This window comes from Cololabis saira, chromosome 19 (genome assembly GCF_033807715.1).
Source record: "Cololabis saira isolate AMF1-May2022 chromosome 19, fColSai1.1, whole genome shotgun sequence".
NCBI lineage: Eukaryota > Metazoa > Chordata > Actinopteri > Beloniformes > Belonidae > Cololabis > Cololabis saira.
In genome coordinates this window covers 22,028,693-22,052,792 of record NC_084605.1, presented here as the reverse complement: position 1 = coordinate 22,052,792, position 24,100 = coordinate 22,028,693, and the positions used below count along the sequence as shown (strand labels likewise).

Below are 24,100 nucleotides of genomic sequence, written 5' to 3'. Positions count from 1 at the left end.
CAACCAAACTGAGTCAAAAATCACCCCCTACTCACTAGTTGCTTGCCATTTTGTAGTGATGTCTAAATGTGTAAGAAAAATTGCTATACCTTACATACTCTGCTCAATATATCCCATAATGCATTTCGGTGTCAAAACTGGTGTACAAGAGATGATCACTTCAACACCCTAAGGTAATTTATTACGTTTCAACAGCAATAAAACAATGAAAATCACTACGAAATGAACACTGGCAGTGCCCGGAAATCCATTCTCCTGAGTAGTTTCATTCATCATTCCCTTCAGTGTGGTCTTGAATTATTCCAATATATATAGTGAGTAGGGAATGAGTTCAGAGACAGCCCAAGACTTCTGGACCAATGGCCTAATGTCAGGTAGGACAAAAGTGAAGATGTTTGGTCTTAATGCCCAGCACCATGTTTGGCAAAGACAAAGTACTGAATTCAAGCACAAATACCTCCTATCTGCTGTTCACCACAGTGGTGCAGGAATGATGACTTGGTGTTTTTTGGCAGCCACAGGACCCGGCCCACGTTGTGGTCATTGACTTGACCACGAACTCACAGAGGAGTTGGTATCCTGGCATTCAAGGTTCATGTGAGGTAATTTGTGCAAGTTTTGGAGTGGCCGGGTCAAAGTGCAGACCACAACCCAATGGACATTTCTGTGGCAGGAGCTGCACAATGTGACGAAGAAGATTGAGCCAAAATTATATCTCAAATCCCTCCGCATCGATAAGAGAATGATGTAGTCATATAGTAAACAAGCGCTTCAAGTTATTGCTACCAAATGTGGATCTACAAGCTGTTAGATCACAGGGATACTTAGTATTACCAAGGTTTTCTTTTGTTTGTTTCTTTTTGTTTTAGGATTCTTTTTTTTTATTTGATAATGGCATAGTGAAAAAATAAATATGTTTTTCATCCAAAGTTATATTGTAGTCAGACCCACTATGCTCAGATGGTGTTCTCATTATGTTTTTACACAAAAGAAATGAAGGATTTAAAAAGGGCACATTAACTCTTGAACAGGACTGTGTGTATCAGTCCACAACTCTATGTGTGAGAAAGGTTTTTATGTTCTCACTCTTGCAGTAATATTGGATGATGTCTGAAGGAATGTCTAATATACAGGCTGGAACAACAGCAGAGCAGAAAAACTCTGAGAAAAATAAAGCCTTGGACCTCATTCTCAAGGCCAGATGTATTTAGTCCAAGTCTCACCTCATAAAATGTGTACTTTTTATTCTGGATTATCAACCACATCTATTATACAGCTGTACATATGTTGTTCTCACTGCGTGGGTTCATGTGTGGCCTGTGGTGTTCTGATTTCACACGGCCATTAATGTAAGTGGATACATGTCTGTGGGCACTTTTGGTGCATCTATGCACATCAATGTGTGTTTCACACAGACATCTAAGTATTCATTTACCCTTTTAAGTTTTCTTTAATAATGCAATACGGGTCTGTGCATGTGAACGATTAGCCGCCAGCTGCCTCGGTGCACTCGTCGGGGTACGAGTGGATAAAACGGGCTCAATAAAGAAGCAGGATCAATCAAACAGGTTCATCTGTGTCTGTGAACACAGAAATACAGACAATGACAAAGAGGTAGGATGAAACAGACAAGCTTGTTGCACCGTTGTCGACAGGCAATTTATTCTTTTATAACAATGTTGGCCTCTTCTTTGAGGCTGTTTGTCTGCTATTTTAACAAAGCAGATACATTTCATCATAGTGCTTCCAACTGTAAAGCATATTACATTTTTTTTAACACAGAAAACTATATTTCTAAATGTTATTCAGCCGTTTGAGCACGTGTACGGCAGATCACATAACAATGTATAACTGTCATACTTTGAAAGGTAATCACAACTTTTTTCTTTTTTTTTTAAGTCATGTAGATGTGTTAAAAGTGTATATCATGGCAAGTGATGTAATTTATTCAAAGCAAGTGAAATCAGTTATGGTGCAATAGCTTTTCCAAGCTTCGGTGTTACTGAACTCTAAACTTTACTTCCAAGCCTAAAACTAAATTCAGCTCTTCCGGGAAAAATATATTTAACACCAGTGGCTGTGAATATTTAGTTTTTAAAACTCTGAGAAGCTGGAACAAATCATGTTTGTTACTTGTGACTGGTTCTGTTTCAGCGCTCTTTGGGAATGACCCAGTTCAGTAAGTACAATGAAAGAAAAGTGAGATGTGGTTTTAACTTGCATGTCGCTGATAAGGTCATTTAGTCTATGTTAGCTCACCCTTCAGCCTCATCGGACATCTTTCATGGGTGTGAGCTGGAGTAAGATTGCTTGCTTGCTTTTGTGCAAATGATGATTAATGATAGCTCCGACATAAGAAATAGTTATTTTAGAGGATTTATGGTCTCTGGTGTGAGTTTGATTTGGGGATTTAGTCTCAGATTTGTTCAATAATTCTGCAGTTGGGCTATTGGGAGCATCTTTAACGTATTGCCATTTGAGCCAAACTTAGCTTAGTTTAATAACTTCACCATTAGAAAAATTAGAAAATGGCTACCACAACAGTTGGCTACAACAGTATTGTCGCATATTTTACTTGTCTTAACAACTTAACCCAAAAAGTTAACTTAACATGACTAACATCCATTGTTTGGCCTGATTTATTCCTCATTAAAACATCGATATGCATAATGCATGTATTCAAAAGAATATTTCATTTTACGTCTCCATCATAATTACTCAATGGTGGACTTTGAAATGAGGATTCATACTCTCAAATTCAACTAACAATCTTGCAGGAAGGCTACCTGGAGAAATCTGTTATCTTAGCTCATCTGATGAGGCGTAAATGGGTTTGCATACCCCAAAACTTTCCAATCACACAGAAGAAGTCTGTGTGTTAAGCTTAGTCTAGCTTAGTTTAGTAGAGCACAAGAAGTTAATGACTGGAAAGAGGACGAATGGCTACTCAGAAATGTAACTACAACACTTGTCACTGTTGGCCTATGAAGAATTAGATGGTTTGGTTGTGCAAGGGAGACAAAAAGAAAATATGATTGAGAGACAGATGCAGCACATTCAAAGGTCAGGATAGGCGTTTGTGACAGCCGGTTTCTTGCAGTCTCCTGATACGAGGATCCGAGCTTTGTTTCCTGAGCACTTAAAAGTGTGGCAGCGCATATAGTACATTTTCTCTGAAAGTGATAAACAAAGACACAATTTTGCCTGGAATTACATAGTTCTTTGTTTTTTCATCATGGGTTATGTTATTTCTTTTTTCTAACATGAATCAGTGTTTACTTGCAAACTGTTTGACATGCAGGTGGCAATTAATGCTTCAAACCAAGGCTCACAGTTGACTTTGTTGCTTAAACACTTGAGACAGAACGGCACCGTGCAGCACCACCAATAGTGGTGCTAATCTCTGTGTATCTTTATAAGTGTTGTGGACTCCCAGTTTAAACAGTTATGGTCTGTGCAGATTACTGGCAGCAGACCAGGACAGGTCTAATGACAGACGCTGTGTTTGCATTAGATTACATAACATTACCTCCTGGTTTAGCCTGTGGATATTTTTGCTACTGGGACTAAAGGAGCACTATAGACACGCAGCGAGAATCTGAGACTGTAAAGATAGAGATTGGCACTGTTGCACAGGTGTGCACCTACACATTTATGATGAAGAGCATGTGAACTGATATCAGGCCTTCAACACCTTCCATGTGACATGTTGGTGTGTGTGTGTGTGTGTGTGTGTGTGTGTGTGTGTGTGTGTGTGTGTGTGTGCGTGTGTGCGTGTGCGTGTGCGTGTGTGGGGGATGCTGCTTTTGAGCTGAGTAAACTGTTTATAGCATGGACATAAAAGGCCTCATGAAGCCTGTCTAGGGGGCTGCCGACCACAGACACAGAACAGCATTCCCGTCGGCTCTTTTCTCCACGCTGATCATTACAGATATTCACTATAGAAGTCTGATTTACACAGGCTACCGCATTTGGATGTGCCGCACCTTTTATCCTTAGACTTCTGTTCTGTTTCTCGTCTGCACATTCTCGTTTCCTCTCATTGTTCAAATGCTTAGACACACATATAAGCTGTTTGATGAGGGTGCGAGTGGCAACCCAAACCTCTGAGTCTGAACCATGAGCATTGAGCAGACGTAACATGTCAGCGCTGTGGCCGCCAGGTGTGAAATACATGTTGAATGTAATTATTACAAAGGAGTCGTGACAGATTTTTCCTGGTTAAAGTGTAGACAGTCATCGGCAGATTTCTTTATGCACATGTGACACAGCAAGTGTGGATACTGTAGTCACGTCTGGGGAAATTTCTGCTCCTGTGTTCAGTTTCATTTTACATATATGTCCTTTTAACAATTCCAGGTTTTGTATTGAGGCTCTATAAAAAGCCATTCTTTTTGCGTCTATCTCTTTCTCCAGCCTGAGGAGTTGACCAACGCCCTGGAGATCAGTAATATTGTTTTCACAAGCCTGTTCGCCCTGGAGATGCTACTAAAGGTTTTGGTCTACGGGCCCTTTGGCTACATCAAGGACTCCTACAACATCTTTGATGGCATAATTGTAGTTATCAGGTAAGGACTCCTGATTTTGTCCCCAAATTATCCACATATCATCTGTATCTACATTTGAATTCTATAAGATGTTTCAACACATGTAGTACATCGTCCCCATTCATGGCTATGATCTAAATGCTTTCATAATTATGCTGGGAACACCTTGTGGACATGAATACTGAGATGTCTGGATATGAGTTGGTTAAGTAGATAACTAACCTTTTCTAATTAAGATATTTTGTTTTTGCAAAGAGGCAGTTTCAGTGCTCCATCTCACTGACATGTGAGATGCTTCAGTTCATATTAGCCATGAAGGGATGATGGCCTGCCAAAGACCTCAGCTGTGTTATAAACTTCAAGTGGGGTTAAAGGTTGGCACCCCTTCCTACGCGGTTCGGTGTTGCACATGAGAACCGCATTACTTTGGTCGTTTTAATGCCCCAAGACAAAGATTTTTCTGTTGAACCCAATGTAGAAATAAGAAAAATAACTTTCCCTTGACTGGCCACTTGGGTATGGCTCCAAAAGCAAGTGAATCTACACTCACTGACCTCAGCTAAATGCAGCAACGGTTTCTGATTCGGCCACTAAATGTAATTTGAAAAATAGGCCGTCTTCTTGCACGTGTTTGCTGGCAGCTCTGTGGCTCCTCTGCAGTCATGGCTATCAGCTAACAGAGCCAGGAGCCACAGCAGATCACTTCTGGACCCTTCCAGTGGAAATCTACTGGGACCTGCAGTCAATCATCCCGTATATGTAAAGAAATATTAGTTAATATTAGGGATGTCCCCATCAGGTTTTTTTGGCCCCCATCCAATTCCGAGTCATTTGATTTTGAGTATCTACTTATACCGAGTCCTGATCCGATACTTTCATTACACATAAAAAAAAAGAACAAATGCAAAATAAACAGATCCAGGTTGATTTGATTTTATTCACCTTATTTTATCATTTAGCACTTAAACAGTGCAGTTCTGTTGGAGGTAGCTTGAACAATCAAGTTATAATAGTGCAAGTTATTAATTAGTAAAAATAGTGAAAATTTTAACATAAATTTGAATTAAATGAAAACAGTAGCTCAACTTAAAATACCCTGCAGGCATGTAAAAAAATAAACAAATAAAAGTGCAACAGTGTGAAAAAGTAAGGCCAGTAATATGGTTTTAGACTGCACTCTTATTTCTTACTGTCCTTTGCTGGCTTAAAGAATACAATGTTTGTGTTTGAAGGGACCTAAAGTCTTCCTCACGGTAGCCAGGTTGTCCATCACGCTGCGTTGAGAAAGTGCTCGTAAAGTCAGCAAATATGCGCGACACAGCCTGTGGCGTGTTTCTGAACCCCCAGCTTAGGAAGACGACACAGACTCCAGCTTTGTTCGATTTTCAATCACCGTTGTAACTTTTATTTATTTGCCTTCGCTGGAACACAGCTGTGCACATGAACAGATCCCCAAAAAATAAACAACTTTATTGAACTCACTTTACGTGACACACCCCACACTCCACACCTCCACCTCACCCATAGCTTTCTTCATATCAGCAACGTTGTCGCACAAAATGACGTGGACCAGTTGCTTGTTGATACACACGTTGTTTAGCATTTTTTCCATAGTCTGTTTGATGCGCTGATCAAAATAATGAGAATTAAATATATATCCGATCCCTGATCGGGATGCAACGTCCGATTTCGATTAAGTCCGAAACAACGTGATCGGGCCTGATTTCTCATCACGTAATCGCATCATCCTTAGTTAGTATCATAGGTTAGCTCAAGTTACTTAGTCGGCCAAGCTATAATGGCTGGTGACACAAGGTGAGCGTGTTCCAAACAGATTCAATGACAGTCTGCAAATGCAGCACACACAAATGTGCACGTGTGCTGCAAGTGTTTGTGCATTGACCTCCCTCATTCTGTGTTGCCCACTCTTTAAATGTGCTGCACGCGTCTTAACGCAGTGTAATTGTTGCATTAAAAATACTGTGATACTGCAAAAATCATAATAATCTTTAACATTAAAAATAAATAAATGGGTTATTGTGCTACACAGCTTAAACTTAACATATCTGACATGCAATACCTTAATATACATTCAGAGGTGGGATTGTTTTTATTTTGGAGATCACCGTCTGCAGCCTTCAGGTCACAGACTGATGAACTGACCGAGTCAGAGAGCTAAATTGCCTCCGTTTCTGCAAATCCTCTGTGGCCAGGAGAGATAATGCAGCATTTGACATGTGTGTATTTGCAGAACGCCTCCTGAATTCATCTTTGCCTAGCTTGAAGTTCAACTGCCTATTTGCTTTTTTTTACTCTTTACACTACACAATAATACCACCACCTCCAAGCTTGACTCTTACTTTGTTCATAACGGGCACAATAGTGGTTAAAGTATTTAGTCATTTTCAAAAAAGGTTTGAGGCTCATCAAGGTGTGCTGCTGCTAAATTCAGAGATTCTTTGTTTTCAGTTATCTTGTGCTTCTTCTATCATGAATTATTCTTTGCTAACTGTCTTCTGGACTGTGGAATCATGCCCACTGCTTTCAGGTTCGATATACCTACACGTCCTTTGATATTTTCCTTGGACCTTTTCTTAGCTTCTTAAATGACATGTCACTCCATTCTTGAATCCTACTGGGAGGGTTTATCGTTCCAAGCCTCCTGTATTTGTAGATAACGTCTCCCACAGCACTGTTACTGTGGCATATCGGTGTTCACACTTGTTCTGTCTTTTAGTCCCGCCCAAAGAAGAAGATTAATCACTTCTTTTTCTCAGTATCTTTCCTTTTTACATGATGTGCCACTGTGTTATTGGTTTGGTTCCCTCACATGGCTCTCATGGAGGTAATTTCCAGCGCAGCAGTCCTGGCAGTCGGTCAGAGTTTCTGAGTACAGTCTGGTGAACTGAGCGGTACATCAAATCTGATTTTCACCACATAATTTGGTGGAAAACTAAACAATTAAAAGAGGGGCAGGAATTTAATTTGCATTCATTTCATGATGAGAAATATGACTTCAAAGAATGCTTATGTTGATCAATATGTGGTAAGCATTTGTTTAAACATTTGGTCATCTGTCACTGTTACTGCAAATGTTAGCTGGTTGGTTGTGGCATACATGTGTCCAGCTGATGTAACCTTTAAAGGAGCTTGAGGCTCCTTTTAAGAAATGAGACTCTCTAGCGCCACCCTTCACCACGACGGCCGTCGGGGGTACTGCAGCCAACAGTGAAGCCGGCACGGGAGAACGGGGAGAACGTGCATGCAGCGTCATGTGACGTCACATCCGCAGCCCAGCGCAGGAAATTCGGGACCGAATTGCAGCACATTTTGCAGCACACAGCCTGTTCAAGGCAAAGGAGAGATACACTAGAGGGCTCATTCTTTTGGGTTTGGAATGCTTCTAGAAAACTTAAAATGTATACGGATTTTTTTCATAAATCCTGCCACAATCCGGCCTCAAGCTCCTTTAATAAACCACTTGGAACCCATGTAAACCTGGCAAAAACAAAAACTTTTATTACACTAGTGTCACAAAAATGTCCACAGAATTGGATTGGTTAATTAAGACTAGAAAAACAAAAAACAAACAGGACACTGTATGAAAACCTTGTTTACCCAGCTCCACAACTCGTCTAAAAGCTGTTCTCTCTTAAAGCTACAGTACCTAAGTTTAAAATGAAATGAAAGACCCTTTTTTTTAAAAAAAAAAGGAAAGATTAACAAATAATCAGATTCAATGACAGCATACTTTATTGCAATTAGGCCAAGTTACACATATATTAATATTATTCATATATATATATATATATATATATATATATATATATATATATATATATATATATATATATATATATACACATATACTGTATATATAGTGTAAGCTTTACCTTGCCTTATACAGTCAGGATGTGTTGAGGCTGAGTTTGCCAACCTTACTGAGAGAATAAATAAATATTGGTATAGTAGTCTGTTCAGGAAATCAAATGTGAAATCACCTGACTGACTGACAATATTAGCAGTAAGTAGTGTTATTGAGATAAATATTGGACTGCACTAAAGCTTAATGAGTGTATATGTGTGTTTGTGTCTTGTCATCATACAGTGTGTGGGAGATTGTGGGTCAGCAGGGTGGAGGTCTGTCAGTGCTGAGGACCTTCCGGTTGATGAGGGTTTTGAAGCTGGTCCGGTTCATGCCGGCTCTACAAAGACAGCTGGTCGTGCTGATGAAGACCATGGACAACGTTGCCACCTTCTGCATGTTGCTAATGCTTTTCATCTTCATCTTCAGGTAGGCCGAGAGGAGCACGTGACTCCATGGGCTGCGTCATTGTGGTCCATGATTTCAAATACCTAACTATCATCAGCTAACAAGAGGATGATCATCCTTATTTTTTAAGATAATATGACTTGTGGCGCTGACAATTTTACAAACGGACCACAGCGAGCGACTGAATAAGCGCGATAGCTGCAGTGCAACTCCGCCAGTTTTTGTATCATCTTTAGCTGTCATCGACATCTGAAACAAGAATGGATGGACACCTTGGATACTCATAAATCTAAGTCATCACGCAGTACCATGATCTGAGCCAAGCTGAAGCAGCTCATTTGTGGTTACCAAGGTAGCATTTGCATATTCTAACCAGCTCCCTGGCTCGTCTGTTCTATGTCTGTATATATATACGGTATATATATATATACGGTATGTATATACATATATATATATATACGGTATGTATATACATATATATATATATATATATATATATATATATATATATATATATATATATATATATATATATATACGGTATATATATGTATATATATATATATATATATATATATATATATATATATATATATATATATATATATATATATATATATATATATATATATACGGTATGTATATATATATATATATACACCGTATATATATATATATATATATATATATATATATACGGTATGTATATATATATATATACGGTATGTATATATATATATATACACCGTATATATATATATATATATATATATATATATATATATATATATATATATATATATATATATAATGTATTAATAAATATGTAGGGTAGTCAGCAAAGCATATATATATATATATATATATATATATATATATATATATATATATATATATATATATATAATGTATTAATAAATATGTAAAAAGAGCAGATGTTTTAGACGTTTACTGTACTCTGGTAGATGTTACCATCATGCAAAGAGGGAACGACATAAGAAATAATCTTAGAGAAGTAACTATTCCTACAACTTGGATATTAACTATTTCCAAGCCATTTGGATCAACCCAGAATTCAGCACCACGGCAAACTTGCTCCAAATTCAGTGTCTAATCCTCAGAAATATATATATTTTTTTTATTAAATAAAAACTAAGCCAATATGATGAAGCAGAGTGTGAAAGTAGACGCTATAATTCAATAGCTTATTGGACCACCTTTAGCAGCAACAGCTTTGTTTAATTGTTTTCTGTATGACGTTATTCGTCCCTCACATCATTATGGAGGAATTTTGGCTCACAGTTCTTTACAACATTGCCTCAGTTCGTTGAGGTTCACGGCCATGCCGCTAGTGTTTCTGCCAAATGTGGTATTATGCGTCATGGTTAAACCTCTTCAAGGTAGACTCGTCTGTTCAGAGGTCATTGTTTCAGAAGTTTTGTGGTTCATTCAGGTGCAACTTTGCTACCATTTTCTTTTTAGAATTGGCGAGTTCTCCTGACGATCTTACCAGACAGGCCTAGCTGTTCGATGGTTGTCTTCTTATACTCTCAAGAACTTTACCTCCTAACTGAGACCTACGTAGTCCGAAATGTAACTCTGATGCCATTTACAATTTCCTGATCATTGTACTGTATGTTCTAATCTTGGTAGGTATTTTGGTTGCACCTTGCAACTTAACCCACTATATGTCAATACATCCTCCATAATCTTTTAAGCCTTCATATTCCGTGGTATTCTCATCATTAATGCTCAGTCTATCGACAACCAACACTTCAATCAGCACCACCGTCAAAACAGGTCTCTCCAGCACACAGTATCCTTTTGTTTGCACTGCATCGAGTTAGTCTGATGTAAACATTTATCATGCCTTCTCCTGTTTGCCCCCCTCCCCCTCTCCTCTGCTCTGCCTACCATGTCAGTATCCTAGGAATGCATCTATTTGGATGTAGGTTCGGGTCAGAGAGGGATGGAGACACTTTACCAGACAGGAAGAACTTTGACTCTCTTTTGTGGGCCATAGTGACTGTATTCCAGGTAAGAATACACCCTATTTCTTTCTCCTACCCTGACTGTGTTAAACAAGGATATTTGACTCTTTTATGCTAATTTTAGTTCCAGTTGATATACCATTCTGTGTACATCTACCATGTTATGTCTCAGACTTTTTGTTTGAGGTTTTATGATTGAACCTCCCCATGTTTCAAGGCTTAGAAGACCATTTCCTATTGAATAAATAAAATATATGAAGTCAGAATTTTCTTCTCCACCATTCTCTTCCCTTCATCATTCCCTTCATGAATAGCCTTATCTATCATCTCCATTTCCCTGAGTTCATCTATCTTTAATTTCCAGGTATGTTATATAGGTTAAGTAGGTTTGTCTCTTACATCAAACTGCTTTGAGCCATGAATCAACGTCCCTCCGGGATCCAGAATCAGTTTTAATATAGTAACCATTTATAATGCAGCGAAACACCTGATCAGGTATTACATGAAAGTGTCACTATGTGTCTCTGAACAGAACATTGCACATGTCTGTCCTCATGAAGTGTGTAGGTTCACTGGTTCAGTTTGTGGAGAAGTGAAAGGTTTTTTATGATTTAGTTTTGTGTCTCATTAAACAAACGTTTTTCATCATTACACAACCCTCTGATGGTTCTCAGATTGTAATGCAGTTTTAGCTTCACGTGGATAGTTGGTCATTTTTAGATTAAAGAATGAATTAATGAATGATAAATGTCCAATTTAAGAAGGGAATAACAAAAAAATACATTTAAATTAAAGCAATACTGATAAAAAACAAACCGCAAAAGTGAAGTTATATCTTAGCAGTACATCCAAGCTGTCAACTGGCAAGACATTTTCTTACTTCTAAAGCACACTAGGGGTGGGCAAAAATATCGATATGGCAATATATCGCGATACTTTTCCAGCCGATTCAATATTGATATTCAAAATTTGAATATCGATTTTTTTTTTTTTTTTTTTTTTTTTTTTTTTATCCCCGATTTTTTTCCCATTATATCACCCAGTGCTCCTACCTAAGTGACAGTCCTGGGCATTGCCACTCTCTACCAACCCTGGGAGGGCCCTGCACTGAGCTTAGGTTTTATTTCACGTTTTATTTCATTTTATAATTTATTTTTTATATAACACAATGGCCTGTCCTTAAAAAATGAAAAATAATGGACAGAGGTTTATTTATTTATGGATTTATATCTATACTGACTGATCACTGTGCCTGTCCTTGGTTTTAGTACCCATTTTTCTTGTGTTTATTATCATTTGCCACATAATTAAAGCAACCTCATACTAAATTTAATGTTAATTTCATATGATGTAAATAATATGAAAAACATATACAAATATGTTGTAACTTTAGCTTGTATAGTTATAATAAAACATTGTTTTGACTCAGTTTGTCCCATGAATTGTCACTATAATCTGATGAACGTGCAACTCTGATTTTAAGATCCATCACTATCATCTGATGTACATATATACAACTTGGATTTTAAGATGTGTAATGCATTTTTAAATTTTTCGGTGAACTATGTAGAATATAATAATCGGGATATCGCAATGTGTATCGTATCGTGGCTCAAGTATCGTGATGCGTATCGTATTGTGAGGTCCTTCCCAATACCCACCCCTAGAGCACACCACAAAATTTATTTTTCAACAAAACTTAGCACTCAGGGTCGGCCCTATGATTTGGTGGCCCTGAGCAAGATTTTGTGTGCGGCCTTGAAAACACTCCAAGGACAAAAACCAAACCACACAAACACACTGGTGAAAACTGAGTGAACAGACAGAGATAGATAGATAGATATAGATGGACAAATGAATTATCAACAAATCACTTACTTTGATGAGAAATAAAAAAAATAAAAAAATTCAATTATGTTTTATAAGGAAAGAGTTTTGTGGAATATATGTGTTAAATAATTGTAACCTCAATTGGAACCGTTTTGATCATGTGGCCCCCGTTAGATGTCGAGGTCCTAAACAACTCTGACATTTATTGCCAAAACATGCCTGTTACAGGAGTAGCCAAGCATTCTAAGAGGGTTATATATGTTTTCAGAGCCTTTACAAAATCAGCAACACAACATGCATATGGCTCAATTTAGCTCTATATAACTGTAGCGCCCGTACCAAGTAGCTGGAGAGCTATGCAAGATGATGGATTCGAAGGGGAACGTTATTTTACAGATTGCCATACTAACAGTTTACAAGGAGATACAATTACTATTTATACTTAATTGATATTTTTTTTTACCAATAATTTGAATTTAATTTAAAGTGGAAATGAAACGTGCATGTTTTGGCACTGGTAGTGGTCAAATATATTTAAAAAACGACTTTGTCTAAAATCTGATTTTTTTTAATTGTGAAACCCATAGAAATAACACATTTATTTTCGTAGTTTCTACCTAGTTCTCTGGCTAGCGAGCCGCCATCTTGAAGTGACGTCGGTGCTTACGTCACGGGGTTGGTTGGTGCTTTGAACGCTCTATTGGCAAGACAGGACAGCAAGTGGTTTTTGCGAAAGATCATGGATGAGGAGGAGATTGAGAGGACTGTGGAGGTCAGCAACCCTATGGCTTATGCTTTTGAGCCTATGAGACGAGGGAACCGAGCGGTGGTGATGGTTAGGGAGGAAGAAGTCGTGGAGGAGCCGGGTGTTTTGGGTGAGGAGCGGGTCGGCAACACTACCTGGTGTAGGTGTGGTTTATGCACGGTGATGCCCACCGTGCCGGAGTGTATCTGCTGTCAATGATGTCAACGCATCAGAAACAGATGAAAACACAACTAAATATTAAAGCTGACGGCGCACCCAGAAACAGATGAAAACACAGCTAAACAGGTGGCGGCGCAACAGAAACCCAGATGAAAATGCAGCTAAAAACATTAAGGTGACGGCGCACCTACATAAAAAGTAAAAAAAAAAAAAAAAAAAAAGTACAGCACCATAAAGCATGAACTATAAAAACACCATAAAACTCAGATAGACTAACAGACCACACGTTTCAACTAGCCGATGCCACAATATAAACCCCAGCCAGATCTGGCGTCATTAAATTAAATAAAGATGTTCTTGCCTATTTGAGTCTGCGCCTCCCGTTTCGTCAAAGTCCCGGGCCAGTCCACTCAGCCTCTGGTCTGTCATCAAACCCAGCACGTAAAAATAAATCCTTCAAAAAAAGGGAATGCACAGTGCGTACGGGATTCCGGCTGGCTGCGCCGCTGCATTATACAGTTTAATGCACTGGTAATATGCGCACGACTTGATCTTTTTTTTTTTTTTTTTTTTAAACTTTTTTGTAGGTGCGCCGTCACCTTAATGTTTTTAGCTGCATTTTCATCTGGGTTTCTGTTGCGCCGCGACCTGTTTAGCTGTGTTTTCATCTGTTTCTGATGCGTTGACACCTTAATGTTTATGTTTGCATCTGTGTTGAGGTGCGCATAATAATGTCACCATATCTGGAGTGCGCCGTGCGCACGTTATCCAATTTGTCACTGCAAAGTTTTGTTTGAGGAAAAAAGATTTTTGAAATACTTATTGGTAGTGGCAGTTTATGGAAATGGACTGCTTTGTCCCTGCCCTTAACCCGGTAAAATTCATCATTACACCCAGGAGCAATGCAATAATGACCTCCGACTTGTCTTTACTCTATTGATCACTAATATAGATCACTGTCTTTATATATAACCGTCTTTATATGTCACTATCTCTATCTATAAATGTCTATCTTTCTCTATCTGGATCTTTTTCTGTCTCTATCTTCCTCTGTCTCTGTCTCTGTCTCTCACTACCTCTACCTCTACCTCTGTCTGTGGACTCCCGTGAAGCTAACCAACCCCGTGACGTCACGGCCAAGATGGCGGCGTCCGTGCTATGAAAGCTATAACGGGAGTTCTTTTTATTTTTTATTGTATTACGTTTTTCATGTTTATTACATAATTGGTGAATAGAGTGGATATCCATTTAGCAAATAATGTATACTTGACTGACTGCTTCATTTCCACTTTAACGGCGGTGCCTCCACTTGATAGAAAATCAGGAATTATTATGCTGTTTAATAAATGTATGCTTAAGTCAAATAATCTTCTTTGGAGTACAAAAACTCTTAAGTCACTTTTGAAACAAGACACTGATGCAAAATGTAACTTAAGTTATTTTAGAGTATATATGGCAAGAGATTTTAACGTGTTAGCTACTATATTTTACACTGCTTATTAGCAAATGACTTTGAGAGATTTTTCTTCTGTCAAAAAAGATCTTTACCAAAGTGTCTAGGTTGGATTTTTGTATAATAATAATCGACCACCTAAGCCAACAAATGTTTTTGTCTCTCACATTTTACTATATCTTCTCAGTGCATAGATATTGATATTGATTGGGGACAAGGTCAATATAGACAAACTGAAGTGACCAAAGAATCCGTAAATAGATATTTATGACAAAACAGGAGGCATCTTTTGACAGTACTTTGTATGACATTTTGTAGCCAACTTACTGTATAGTGGTGGGAAGTAGAAGAAGATGCCTTTTACACTCTCTATACACTTACAAAGTGAAAATTGTCTTGGTTTGTCTATAGAGACCCTACTCACAGTATCACTAAAGTACATTTTTGAGTCTAGTGGTAAGCTTGATAGGTTGATATGCCCCAAGTGCTAACATTAATTGCTATTTTACTGCAAACACAAATTTCTTTCTCACTCAAAACTACTTTGATTCACAGTGTTTTGGCCGCTACCAAAAGTTTTTAACTCTGTACTGTTTCCTTAATTTTATGTGACTCATAAACATCTAGTCCATGGCTTGGACTCATTTGAAAATGGAAACATAGTGATTAGATGGAGACCGTGTATCCAAGCAACAGCAATAAATATGTCACCATTATCACTGGAAACTTCATATGGACATTACAGAAACGGAAAGCTTTACTGGTACAGCAGTGGAATCAATCGTCAATCGTATGCCGTTACCAAGATACAGCAACTGCTCATCAATGTTTTGCATTTTCCATTCATACTTTCTCTTCTCCTCTGCACTTTTCCCAGATCCTAACCCAGGAGGACTGGAACAAGGTGCTCTATAATGGTATGGCCTCCACCTCCCCTGTAGCCGCCCTGTACTTCATTGCACTCATGACTTTCGGCAACTACGTCCTATTCAACTTGCTGGTGGCCATCTTGGTTGAGGGATTCCAGACAGAGGTAAAGTAGAGCATTTACTGCTCTTTAGGAAAACCAAACAAATATTCAATACTGATTATTGACTCTTCTTTCCCTCAAGAGCATGTGAAAGAAACTTTTCATTGAAGTTAACTTGAACTCTCTTGTTTTCAAGTCTTTTTTGTCATGAAATTGGGCTTTGAGATATCTTTTTATTCCTCTTTTTAACACAAGCTCACATTACACTAATAGATGCCTGCTTGTGCCAACACCCACGTAACAAATTCATGAAAAGCGTAGACCTTTATGTCGTCTTGCAGTCTTTGCAGCAGGTTATGTGAGGACTTTACAGTATATGACTGGTTGCAGCCTTACATTTTTCCTCTCCGCTTCATCTTCATCTTCCTCATGCTTTTAGTCTCTTCACCTCCCACTCTTTCCCACTATCTCCACAGTCATCCTCATTATAGTTCTGCTTATTTGCCAATGCCATAAAGTGCAGTACATCATAGGAAAAGTATGTCTCCCAGACTAGACTGTACATCAGCCAAAATCAACAAAATTCCCTGTTTCATCCATCTCATGCTCTTACATGTTTTTTTTTATTATTTTTATCTCCCCTAACCTTAACCTTCCTTTTGTAGACATTTTTAATGTCAGAAAAACAAACATGCTACGTTATCCTCCGCTACACTCTGCTTTTGATTCTTCTAAGAGGCAGTATGACTAAATAAAAAAGTGGATTCATTTTTGCTGTTGTTTAGAGACAGTCAGCTTGGGAAAACTATTTCCAATGAGCCTTTCCAGGGCCTGAGGAAGAAGGAAAAAAAATGGAAATCATTAGGAAACCTCTCTTCAGTTTCCTGGCACTTAATTTGATACAGAGTGACTGAGAGAAAAGAACAGAGGATGATGTGAGAGACTAAATCACCAAGGTATAGTCTTTCTCTTTCTGTCTACTTGAATCCCCATCTCCGTCTTTCTTTTAAGAGGTGACAGAACCTGTGCTTTGATCTCTGACAGTCTTTAGCTTTCTGGTTGAGAGGGCAGAGAATAGATGAGGTGTGGTCAAAGAAAAGGTTGACAGCCTCATAAAAAATGGATTATTTTGAATGGGTTTCTGCTGCTATTGAGCTTATCTGCTGTATAAATATCAAGTGCGTGACTATATTCAGTTGAATCCTGTAGAATTGGGGACATATATCCAAACTGCTTAAAAATAAAGATAAGCACTGAGGAGAAAGCACTCTTGATTTAATTTCAATTGGGCATTAGTCTTTGTTTTCCTGAAGTGCCAGAAGTTTCTCCAGCGGTCAGGAACCTTTTAAGGAACTCTGTCCTCATACCTTTTTTTGAATCACCACACTTACTACTTACTAGTTACTACAGACATTTTTCAATCATATTTTGAAATGCTTTTTACTACCAATGTTGAAATCATTATTTAATCATACATTTCTCATATTCTGAACAGAATTTGTGTTAGAATTTGGTTCAGACTATATGCTTAAATTCCTTGTTCATCACCCTTCTGTGGAAACAAACACTGTAATTTCTTAATATTTCGCCCAAACGTGCAGTTTTCTGTGGCCCTTATTTGTTTTAGATCGGCAGCACTGACTCAAAGTGAGTGTGGCAGCCTAAACTCTGCCATATATCCCCCAGACATCACCCAGTCCTTTGCAGGTGGACCTGGCCCACATGTTTGCCATTCCTAAGGTTAAAGCTAGTGTAGGAAATTTGGGCCTCATTTGGCTCATGCAACACATGCCAAAATCCAAGTTTTAGCCCACTTAATGAACTTTGGGACACATCTGGCCCACACAGCACTTGCAAGTGCCATAACTGAGCCATAAGTCTTAAAAGTAGCCCAGATTAGACCCCAATGTGTCTGCTATCTGGTTATGGTGGAAATATAGCCCGCTAAGTGACAATATTGGCCCTGTACCCTGATTGACGCCTACTTTGGCCAAACCAAGAATAATGAAAAAAAAACAGGTAATAAAAAGAAAAAAGAGTGAAAAGCGATGCTTAAAGTGTTTCTATTTTCTTCAAGTCTTAACAAATTGGATGTTACCATCCCAACCTGAGCCATAAAATAACTTAGACAGCCAAGTTACTAACAAGCAAATACCACCAAACAAGGTTAAAATGAGCAACCTGGCTCATGGGATACACACTTAAAGCAGCAATAGACCACATAACTGCTTTTTATGAACCCACAAAATAATTATAACCTTTTCTGGAAGTTTCTCCCAGCAGCTGTTGCTAGCTAAAAGGCTCTAAACACAGACTGTAAAGTACCGCGACAACGGTGAACAACAAACGGAAAAAAGAAAGCTTATTCAGCAGCTTTTGAGCCAGTTTATCTTTTCTTAGGAGTTGGTAGAAAACCAAAATAGATGAAAGAGTAATGTTGAAACAGGACCTGCTAACTGTTAGATTTGTGCATAGAGAGGTTGCTAACATATTACTAATAATATTGTTGCTATTTTGGTTATTTTGGTTATGTCTGCTAGCATTGACTCCATGTAGTAAAACTACAGAAAAAATATGGGCTAATTAGCCTGGCACAAATATATTTAGATTTAGAGTTTAGTTTGACTTCAGTGCAATTATGTGATTAAGCTAAAGGTGAAAAGCTAAGTCTTAGCCAACCGGGTGTCCTCCCTCTCTGCCATCTCACATTATCACAGAGCTGTTGTTTGGCTTAATTCCCCGTCTCCTATTTTCATCTTTACATCCTTTTCTGCAAACACCAAGTTTATTTTTAGTCAGCCAAACTTTGCTTACGTCACGGTTGCCAGGTAACGGGTACTTGAATGACGTAGGCCAAGCCAGGAGAGATATACAACCGTGGTGCCGAGATACCTCACATGCAACACAGAAAGTCACTCACAGAAAAAAGTGTTGCCTTTATTGTCAATATTGCTGTGGAAATAAAGGCAGAAGGGGAATTTATATTTGCCTTCTTTTGATTTAACTCATTATTTGATCCCATGAAATTTCCCACATGCTATTTTTTTTCTCATCCCCTTTTTGTATACCTTTTCCTTTGTCAGGCTGTGACAGTACTCGTGTGACAGAATCCAATATCTACTGCAGAGAGTGCAACCAGACCAACTTGTCTCTTTATGGAGCGCTCTTAATGGAAGAGAGACAAAAGTTGTTCTTTCTTTTTATTGCACCTCTCATGGGGTTAATAAACACACATTTCACACCAAGGCACTTCCATGCCGTGTGTGCATCAAATGCAGAGGAATGCTTCCATGCTGAGCACAATGTGTCCTGAATGATGTGTTGCTGCACTGCACAGTCATTAAATGTATATATCGATATATATAAATATATATATACTGTACATATATATATACATCAGACCCACTGTCATATCTGCTTCTCAAACGATAATGCTAGCAATCATAGAAAGCATCAGTGCATCACTTCAAAGGTAAAACATGGTTGTTTCACCTCTTCTCTATGCTGTTCTGCCTTCTCATGCTTTTTCAAGTTGCTGAAGTGGACATGACAGTACACTCTGATCCAGGACGGTTGCCTTGATGTGTTCTGTTGCATGGTGAAGTCCAAATGTTCCAACAGGCTGGATCGTCTTTAACTTTCTCCTTCTGCTCTTGTCTATTGCTCTGGTTCTACCTCTCACCTCTGTGCCTCCTCTCCTGTGTGCGCCTCCCTCTTCTGTCCGGCTGCACCGAACACTTCCACTAATAGGAAATTGTCAAGCGGGAGGACTTGCATGCCCAGCTGAGCCTAAGTCAGCTGCCTATAGACTCAGGGGTATGTACAGCACTGCAGCTCTGCCTTCCCTCTCTCCATTTAATTGAGTAACCATCCTCCCCCATGTCCCCCTCAGTCTTCCCTCTTTGCTCTATGTCCTCATCCTCCCATACAAAGACTCTGCAGTGATGCCATAGAGCTACAGCTTCCAGCTGTATTGCAGGCATACTGCTCATTAATGACAGAATGATGAATGACAATGTGAAACCATTTTGCATAGTTAATTTGACAGCCTGATATTTTTTTTATGGATATCATTGACTCGACTGGCCCGTAGGATAAATCTGTTTCACTCAAAAACAAGGCTGAGTCTGAAATGAATTTGACATCAGGTCAAGATTAAGTGAAAAGGTTTGAAATACACTAATTGCTAAGAACTTGAGAAACAAAAGTCAAATTTACAGCTGAAAGGTGTTCTATTTTTAGACAGTGGCCCAGCAGGGTTTTATATGCGGGCCCCATTTGAACTGAAATTGGGCTGAAAAATCGGTCCCGTGTAGGTTAATCCGCAGGTGGTGGCCTTACCTGTGTTTGCCCACACAGACTCTGAGGGAGTACGTGTTTTTTTAGGTTGTTGCCAAACTGATATACAGTAGGCAATATGTTACTGAGACTGTATGGGATCTTTTTTTTTTATCCCATTCCCCTTTAGTCCACTTGTATTCTGCATGGGCTCCATATATTTGGGGCTATGCTAATGAAGCCATGCCATGTGCCCATCTCAAGCCCAAGCCTACTCTGTACCAGAGCAGCCCACTTTTATGCAGTTGGGGCCCGCATGACTATGCTGGCTGTTGATACTGGCTAGAAAATTTGAAATAAGTCTGGAATTTTGCACACTTGTATTTGAAACAAAAACTTGGTCAGATATAGTTAAGTTCTTCAAGCAAAATATTGAAATTTAAGTATTATACATTTGAGACTGTCTACTAGGCATGGGACGATATGAAAATTTCATATCACGATATTAGTGGACAGAAATATCACGATTACGATATTATCACGATATTAGCGTGTCGCTTATAAAATTCTTAAAATGCAAGGAAAAACACTAACCGTGGATCCACTGGTTCCTTCAGAACATTTATTCTCAAATCATTCTCAACACAGTGACACTTGAGGTAGAGAACAAATAGTGTACTGTAAATGTTATGCATTACAAAGTGTAAACTATAGTACCGGTACCGGTACTTATTTGAACTTTCTTTTTTTGTAAGAAAATACTTCCCTGATAGTCGAAAGAAATAAGTGACAAATAGAAATAAAGTGACAAAGTAGAGCCAAATGCACACTGATTGTATTACTCTCTGAAACTTTAACAGTGGCTAGCTGCCTGCTACTTAGTACGGCTCTCTGGAAAAATAATAAAATAAAGGCACTGCTCTGTAGTATACAAAACAAAAGCTGCATGGCCAACACAAAGATTGAGTGAAAATAAAGTGCCACAGTAGTCAAATGCACACGGATTGTACTACTCTCTGAAAAAATATTAAATAAATAATACATGAAAAAAATAACACTGGCTTCTACCTGGCTGGTAGCCTTGTGTGACCAAAAAAAAAAATAAATAAATAAAAAAAAAAAAGAATTGGCGATAATTACAGTACCCCACGATAACGTTATCGCGGCCGTTTTTTATCGCGATATACGATAATATCGTATATCGCCCCATGCCTACTGTCTACTAATAATACTTTGAAGCCTTTCTTTTATCATTTCTGATGAGCCACTCAATGAGTTCTGACAACAGAGTAGATAAACCAAGGTTATGGAAAAAGCACCAATATGATTTCAGACCAAGAAAGAAAACCCTACAGATCGGGTGTTTGCTTTCTTAATGCTGGTGTAGAGATGGTCAGACAAACATGTTAATGCTGGTGTAGAGATGGTCAGAAGGAGTGGCACTGTGGCCTTGTAGATTTATAGAGAGTGTACCAGAGAGTGCCAAGGGAGGACATTTGGAATTGCACGAGGAAGTCTGGAGTGGCAGAAAGGTATGATGAAGAGATGTTGGGTTTCAGGACTCAGACAAAGATCAGGCTTTCTTTGCCTCAGTGATGGGTGGAGAGATGAGGTCAGACAGGCGTTTTCATGGACTATGAGGTGATATAGTGACCTGTCGTCACAGTAGGGAGTAGGCGGAGGAAAACCTGGAGAGGTGGATATATGCACTAGAGAGAACACGAACAAAGTTACACCGGTCTAGAATACATGTGTAAATGAAAGAGACGCAGGTAGAATGTTAGATGCAAGCAGTGAAAGTGATGCAAAGCAGTGCTCAACTGTGTAGACCAGTGGGAATTTGTAAAAGAGTATCCTGAATGATCTTTTATTCAAGATAGCAATAGGGAAAGTAAAGCAAAATGTCTATAAGATGATAGTGAGACCAGTGCCGCTGACCAGTGAGACATCAGCACGGACCAGGAGACAGAAAGCTGAGCCAGAGGTGGCGTAGATTCAAGATTCAACATTCTTTATTGTCATTGTACATATTAATGAAGTTCTTAATATTTTGTTTTGGAGTAACAATAATTAAAAAGCAGCACATTAGATGAACAGCCAGGGTTGGACATCCATGGAGCTAAAATAAAAAGAGACTAATTTGAAATAGTTTGGACAGATAAAGAGCAGAGATAGTGAATCATTGGTAGAAGGATATTGGAGATAAAGCTGCCAGGCAGGAGAAAAAGGGAAAGACCAAGGAAGAGATTTGTGGATGTAGTAAAATATGATATGCAGTTGGTTGGTGTGATAGAGGAAGATGCAGATGACTGATAAATTTGGAAACAGGTGATATGCTGTGGTGACCCCTAAAGGGAAAAGCCGAAGATAAAATAAGTGACAAATCATGGTAAAAGAAATACGTAGGTCTTATTTTCTCATTAACATCCATAATTCAACTGACAGTCTTACATCTGTTTTTAAAAAGTGTTCGTCTATAAAATTAGAAGAACAGAAAATGTTTTAACTTTAAAAAGTCTTTTATTCATAAGATGGATAAAAGAGTTAGAAGATTAATTATGACTGGTTTCATCACTGATTGCAGAGCAATTATCAGTCACCCATGCTGCCAAAAGCAAGAGAGCTCTCGTATGGCTGCTGTGTCACATCATCTGCAAGTCCTCCAACCTGCTTCCTGCATGAAACCTTTGCTGCTGAGATTAACTGGAGAAATGAGCTGATCCAAGCCCAGGAGAGACAACTAAGTAACAAAGTGCTGAAACACTTGCACTATCACTGTCTTTGTTCTCTCTCAGAGGCAGACTCGCTACCAAACCTCATGCGCAGTGCTCATTTCCCAACAGTGCTCTATACATCGCTTTTTCCTTTTCTGCTTCTGGGTAATGGAGGCCATGCTGGTACTGCCAAAAAAAACCTCCCCATCTTTGACTTTGTTTTATCTGGCTGGAGGATAACGTTAAGAAGAGGGATGAGGGAGGTGTGATGAGAGCTGGCGTTTTCAGAGGCCCCTCATCAACACTTAGATAAATCCGGCTAGATCAGAGGATGAAAACTCCTAAATCAGGGTGGTAAAGACAAAGCCAGTACACGTTGAAATCAGGCCTTTGAAGAACAAATCATTTTAAGTCATGGACTCCAATTTTACACCACTGAACGCTACCCAAACTGATCCAGGAATGTTTTTAATGCAGCCGATGTTCCAGATTGTTCAAAGCCCAGTTTTATCTGGTTTCAATATAGCTGCCAACTGGGAACTGGCCAGAGCACAACATGGAGGTTGAGAGTGGAGTCTGCTGGGTTTGTCTAACCATTAAAGCTGTTATTATAGGCGTACGTTTGATTTCACTAAGAGCTCTCTGTACACTCTATATTTTACATATATTTTACAAACTAGTCTTAAGGAACGAAGGAAGCCATTTTAAGTTAACTTCTACTTCCATCCAGTTTTTTGTCACTATAGGGCCCTGATGGAAGGGAATAGGTGAAGTAGAGTTTAAATAAAAATATGGCTTCATGGAAACTTAAAAACATCGGTCAGTTAATTTCTATTCCTGCAAACTGTCAAAATGTTGTTCATTTATCAGTCTACACATAAAGGCCTGGATGATACACTGGCAATTCAGGACATTATGATGTCTGAGTGCCAGTTTGTTTTGTATTGCCATTCAGTATTAATATTATGTTTGTTTGTAATGTTTCTTTTGGAGCTTACATTTTAAGACTATCATCATATTACTAACTTACACTTTCCTTCATAAACCCTGTCCCATTCAGAGTTCACTAGCTTGCAACAGGTTGCTTGGCTAACTAAAGGTTTGTGCCTCATTACCCTG

General features: G+C 38.7%; 1 protein-coding gene across 11 annotated transcripts in view; it reads left to right on the top strand.

The window, feature by feature from the left end:
• Positions 1-24,100, top strand: part of cacna1g (calcium channel, voltage-dependent, T type, alpha 1G subunit) — a 367,678-nt gene that overhangs the window by 217,269 nt on the left and 126,309 nt on the right. For 6 of the 11 annotated variants that reach the window (XM_061708996.1, XM_061708997.1, XM_061708995.1 and 3 more), the window contains exons 11-15: positions 4,417-4,568; positions 8,656-8,841; positions 10,743-10,857; positions 15,897-16,052; positions 19,740-19,805. In XM_061708996.1, the coding sequence (XP_061564980.1) occupies positions 4,417-4,568; positions 8,656-8,841; positions 10,743-10,857; positions 15,897-16,052; positions 19,740-19,805 (675 nt within the window). The remainder of the gene's footprint in view (positions 1-4,416; positions 4,569-8,655; positions 8,842-10,742; positions 10,858-15,896; positions 16,053-19,739; positions 19,806-24,100) is intronic. The other 5 variants (XM_061709003.1, XM_061709001.1, XM_061709005.1 and 2 more) reach the window with 1 other exon arrangement.